General features: G+C 43.0%; 1 protein-coding gene across 1 annotated transcript in view; it reads left to right on the plus strand.

Annotated features, from left to right (window-relative positions):
• Positions 1–6,000, plus strand: part of ANKRD13B (ankyrin repeat domain 13B) — a 62,746-nt gene that overhangs the window by 36,849 nt on the left and 19,897 nt on the right. Inside the window, exons 4-5 of the mRNA XM_087922932.1 lie at positions 3,241–3,286; positions 5,086–5,239. Of these exons, the coding sequence (XP_087779058.1) occupies positions 3,241–3,286; positions 5,086–5,239 (200 nt within the window). The remainder of the gene's footprint in view (positions 1–3,240; positions 3,287–5,085; positions 5,240–6,000) is intronic.

A 6,000-nucleotide genomic window follows, 5' to 3' on the forward strand; every position in this document is an offset into this window, starting at 1 on the left:
TGCTCCATTTTACATCCTTTCTTGCCACTGTTGTTAAGTGAATCATGCAGTGGTTAAATCAGTTAAATAGTTGTTAATTAAATCTGGCTTCCCCACTGACTTGTCAGAAAGTCAATGGCAACCGTCATAAGTACGAGTCAGTTTCCAAGCATCTGAATTTTTATCATGTGACCCTGGGGGCGCTGCAATGATCATAAGTGTGAGTCATGGTCATAAGTCACTTTTTGGTGAACAGTCACTAAAAATGTCAAGGATACTATTAGGGACTGTTTGATGTTACGACGACACTGAGAAAAGTGACTTACGACCATTTCTCACGCTTACAACCCTTGCCGCATCCCCATGGCCACTTGATCAAAACTAGGACGCTTGGCAACTGACTCACAGTTATGACGGTCGCAGCATCCCGGGGGGGTCACGTGATCCTCTTTGGCGACCTTGTAGCAAGCAAAGTTCACAGGGAAGCCAGACTCACTTAACAACCATGTGACTCACTTAACGACTGCAGTGATTTGCTTAACAAGGGTGGCAATAAAGGTAAAATGGGACAAAACTCACTTAACTGTCCGGCTTTCTCATTTAGCGGCATACATTTTGGGCTCCATTGCGGGTTATAAATCGAGGACTATTCCTGCCATTTGTCAGAAATGGTGTAGGACCATGTTGGCGGATGTATGCCACGCGTGGTGGTAGTGGCACGCAAAGCACTTTCCCAGGGGTGGGATTCTACTGGTTTGCACCTAATCGCTAGAACCGGTTGTTAACCTTCTAAGCAGTTGGGAGAACCGGTTGTTAGAAGAAATTACTGGCCTAATCCTGTAAGGAAGGTAGGAAGGAAACATTCTGGTGTTGCTTACAGAAACTGCCTCTCCGTTAACCCTTATTACATTCTTGGCAGGATTAGACTTCCTGTCTCAGGAACTTCTCTGGAGTTTTTTTCCACTCCTTTGCTGGTCCTTGGCTTGTGTGGAGTGACCATTCAAAGTTACAATGGCACTGAAAAAAGTGACTTATGACCGTTTTTCACACTTACGACTGTTGCAGCATCCCCACAGTCACGAGAGGCCAGGCGAGGAGATGCGTGCCTCGATGTGAGTGATGTTGAGTTGGCCATGCCCAGCCAACAACATGACTACCAAGCCATGCCCACCCAGTCACATGACCACCAAGCCACACCCACCAACTAAGCCACGCCCACAGAACCGGTTGTTAAAAAATTTGAATTCCACCCCTGCATTTTCCCCGGCACACGAGAGGTCACCCGGAAGAGCCCCACTGCGTATGTATGTGCACACCGCCGCACATACAGCTGATTGTCGGGTATCTGGCAGTGGGCGGAGGGGCGGTGCATGGGAGAGGCGTGTGCATGTGCAGGGACATGCTGCACATGAGGGGATCATGCACACATGCACAGACGTGCTGTGTGTGAGGGGGGAATTATGCACGCGTGCACAGACACGCTGCACGCAAGGGGGAATCACGTGCGCATGTGCAAAGATGCGTGGTGAACGAGGAAGGAAGCATGATTACATGCACAAAGATGCGCAGTGCGTGAGGGTGAATCGTGAGCATGCGCATGCGTGTGGTGCATGAGGGAAACATTGCACATGTATGCGCAGAGACGCACAGCACCTGAGGGGAAAATTGTGCACACATGTTCCGATGTGCGGCATGCGAGGGGGAATCACGCGTGCATGCACAAAGATGCATGGCGCACGAGGAAGGAATCATGCTCGCATGCGCAAAGGTGCGCAGTGCACAAGGAGGAATTTTGCACATGCGTGCAGTGATTGAGGGAAAAATTGCACGTACATGCCCAGAGACGCACAGCACGTGAGGGAAAAATTGTGTGCACATGCGCAGATGTGTGGCACACAAGGGGGAATTGCATGTGCCTGTGCAAAGATGTGTGGCTGACGAGGAAGGAATTGGGTGTGCATGTGCAAAGACATGCAGCGCACAAGGGGGGAATCTCGCGCATGCGCAGATGTGTGGCGTGCGAGGGGCAATCGCGCATGCATGTGCAGAGACTCGCAGTACGCGAGGGGAAAATTGTGCGCGCATGCACAGAGGCATGGTACATGAGCAAGCGCACGCTTGCGCAGGAGGTGTGGGGGGGGCCCAGCATGCATTGCCTTCTGGCTGTTGGCACGCGAGCACACGCAAGCGAGCACACATGCAATTATCGGCATGGGAGCCGAAAAAGTTTAGCCATGACTGGTGTAGTGTCTCCTGCTTTGGGGGGGTTGGACTAGATGACCTACAAGGTCCCTTCCAATTCTGTTAATCTAATCTAGTCTAATCTAGTCTAATAATAATATTATAATCTAATCTAATAATAATATAATATAATAATAATCTAATCTAGCCTAATCTAGTCTAATGTAATATAATATAATGTAATGTAATATAATATAATATAATTAATATAATACAGTATAATCTAATCTAATCTAATATATAATATAATAATTAATCTAATATAATAATCTAATCTAATAATATAATAATCTAATTTAGTCTAATGTAATGTAATATAATACAGTATAATACAATCTAATCTAATAATAATCTAATCTAATAATAATATAATAATCTAATCTAATAATCTAATCTAATATATATAATATTTTAATATAATATAATATAATACAATATAATACAGTATAATTTAATCTAATCTAATCTAATAATCTAATCTAATCTAATAATCTAATCTAATAATCTAATCTAATCTAATAATAATCTAATCTAATATATATAATATTATAATTTAATATAATATAATATAATATAATACAATATAATACAGTATAATCTAATCTATAATATAATAATATAATATAATATAATAATATAATAATCTAATCTAGTCTAGTCTAATGTAATATAATATAATACAGTATAATACAATCTAATCTAATCTAATCTAATAATCTAATCTAATAATCTAATCTAATAATCTAATCTAATCTAATAATAATAATCTAATCTAATAATCTAATCTAATCTAATCATCTAATCTAATAATAATAATCTAATCTAATCTAATCTAATCTAATCATCTAATCTAATCTAATCTAATCTAATCTAATAATCTAATCTAATAATCTAATCTAATAATAATAATCTAATCTAATCTAATCTAATCTACTAATCATCTAATCTAATCTAATCTATAACCTTTGGCTCCCTGTATTCCATTCTGCCTCCCAACTGTTTCTCTTCTTTTGGCTGCAGGCTCAAGATTTCTACGTAGAGATGAAGTGGGAATTCACCAGTTGGGGTACGTTTGCGTGCCGAAAGAAAGCAACCAAAGCCCCAGTTGGGAATGGGCTGTCAGCTGTCTGACCCCCCCTTGAAACCCCCCACACACCCCACACACCCCCAGGGCATTTTGCAGGATTGGAAAAAGTCTTCTAGTCCCGCCCCCTGCTCAAGCAGGAGAACCTCTTCTCTTTGACTGTCCAACCTCTTCTTAAAAGCCTCCGGTGATGGACCGCCCATGATTTCTGGTGGCAGGCTGTTCCACTGGTTAATTAGTCCTCACTGTTGTTAGGAAGTTTCTACTTAATTTCCTCTCATTTCCTGACAGAAGGAACAATTAACCATTGGAACTATTTGCCTCCAGAAAGTTGTGAATGCTCCAACAAAATCTTTTTTAAAAAAAAGATGTTGGATAACCATTTGTCTGAAGTGTGTAGGGTTTCCTGCCTAGGCAGGGGGTTGGACTAGAAGACCTCCAGGGTTCCTTCCAACTCTCTGTTCTTTCTTTCTTTGTCTTTCTTTTTCTTCTTTCTTTCTTTCTCTCTCTCTCTTTCTTCCTTCCTTCCTTCCTTCCTTCCTTCCTTCATCTTTTCTTTCTTTTTTTCTTCCATCTTTCCATCTTTTTCTTTCTTTTTCTTTCTCTTTCCATCTTTTCTTTCTTTCTCACCTTTTCTTCCCTTCCTACCTTCTTTGTGTTTCTTCTATCTTTGTCTCTTCTTTCTTTCTTATCTCTTTTTCTTTCTTTCTCTTTCTCTTTCCATCTTTTTTCTTCCTTCTTTCCTTTCCTTCTTTCCTTTCTTTCTTTTTCTTGCCTTTTCTCCCCTTCCTTCCTTCTTTGTCATTCTTTTTCTTCTTTCTTTTCTTTCTTTCTTATCTCCTTTTCTTTCTTTCTCTTTCCATCTTTTCTTTCTTTCTTTCTTTCTTTCTTTCTTTCTTTCTTTCTTTTTCTTTCCTTCCTTCATTCTTCCTTCCTTCTTCCTTCCTTCCTTCCTCCTCCTCTCCTTCCTTCCTTCCTTCCTTCCTTCCTTCCTTCCTTCCTTCCTTTCTTTCCTTCTTTCTTTCTTTCTTTTTTTCTCTTTCCTTTCATCTATCTTTCTTTTTCTTTTCTTTTCTTATCTTCCATCTATCTATCTTTTTTTCCAAAATCTCAACAACTTTTTTGAAGCATGGTGACCAAAACTAAATGCAGTATTCTAGCCCTTCCTTCCTTCCTTCCTTCCTCCCTCCCTCCTTCCTTCCTCCTTCCTTCCTTTCTCCCTCCCTCCTTCTTTCTTTGTCTTCCTCTTTCTTCTTCCTTTCTTTGTCTCTCTTTCTTAACTCTTTCCTTTCTCTTTCCTTCCTTCCATCTTTCCACCCCCTTTGTTTTTCTTTCTCTTTCCATCTTTCTCTTTCTTTTCTCTTGCACTTTTCTCTTCTTTAACCTCTCCGCTGACGGGCGCGGCAGAGTCTCAGCTGGCGTGCAGAAAGCTGAGCATACGTGTGTGTTGGGTGCCCCCCGTGCGCGCACAATCATTGCGGGAGGCCATTTTCACCCTCCCAGAGGCCCAGGGGAGGCCTCTGGACCCTTGGGAGGGCAAAAACCGCCTCCCCCGAGTTCTGGAAGCCCACCAGAACCTGGAAACAGGAAGTTCTGGTAGGCCACGTCCACCCTGGCCACGCTCACCCCGGCCGTGGCCACCCAGCAACCGGGCAGCGAACCCTGCCTTCGATCATCTTGGTCACTTTTTGAACTTTCTCCGAAGTCTCAACATCTTTCTTGTAGTATGTACGAATTGCGACCCCGCCCACCCCCTCTGCGGCGCTCTGCTTTTTCCGCAGTTCCCTTGGTCTCCAAGATTTGCCCCAGCGACACGTACAAGGTGTGGAAGTGTGGCCAGAACCTGCGGGTGGACACCACGTTGTTGGGCTTCGACCACATGACGTGGCAGCGTGGGAACCACAGCTTCATCTTCCGGGGCCAAGGTAGGTGGAAGTAATTTGGATGCCCCCTCCACTTTGAAATTCACAACCCTCTTGGGTGGCTCATGAAGGCACCCGTGTTTTCTTTCTCGTGAGAGAAAATACATTTTCCTTCCTTCTACCCCCCCCAAAAAAAGGGTGCCGTTGCTTTAAGAAGCTCATTAAAATAATCTTGCGTGCCAACAGCTTTGGCTGCCTAGCAATTATCTGAAGCATTTAAGGAATGCACTGCTTTTCCCCCCACCTCCGCAACTCCCTTTCTGCTGGCCACTAAAAAGACCAAAGAAGTATTTTTTTTTTGTTGACGTTGCCCCTCGATGTGAGTGACGTCGAGTTGGCCAACCGCGTGCAGTCACATCACCACCCAAGCCACGCCTACCCAGCTGGTCATTAGGTCAGAGAACCGGTTGTTAAATTATTTGGGGGTGGGCTTATGAGATGAGGCTGCTTTCAATACTTGCGCCGATCTGTGATGAGCCGGAGCATGGCACAAAAATAACAAAATCAGGTAGAATAAATTCCCTTTGATGCCTCCAATTTGGCCCCCAGTGTCCAGTTATCCTCGGCCGGAGATCAAACTCTTCCAAAAAAAACAGTCTACAAAGGGAAGAAATGCAGTCGGAACCCAAAGTAAAGATAATTAGAAATAAAAAAAAAAACCCAACACAAACCACACTGAAGTAATTAACACGGCAGGCCGGGATGATAAATTGCAGGCTTTCAAAGGATAACGCAACACCCACAGTTGGGATGGATGCCAAAACCCAGATAAAC

The sequence above is a fragment of the Pseudonaja textilis genome, chromosome 1 (assembly GCF_049901715.1).
Source record: "Pseudonaja textilis isolate UNSWEBS1 chromosome 1, rPseTex1.2, whole genome shotgun sequence".
NCBI classification, from domain to species: domain Eukaryota; kingdom Metazoa; phylum Chordata; class Lepidosauria; order Squamata; family Elapidae; genus Pseudonaja; species Pseudonaja textilis.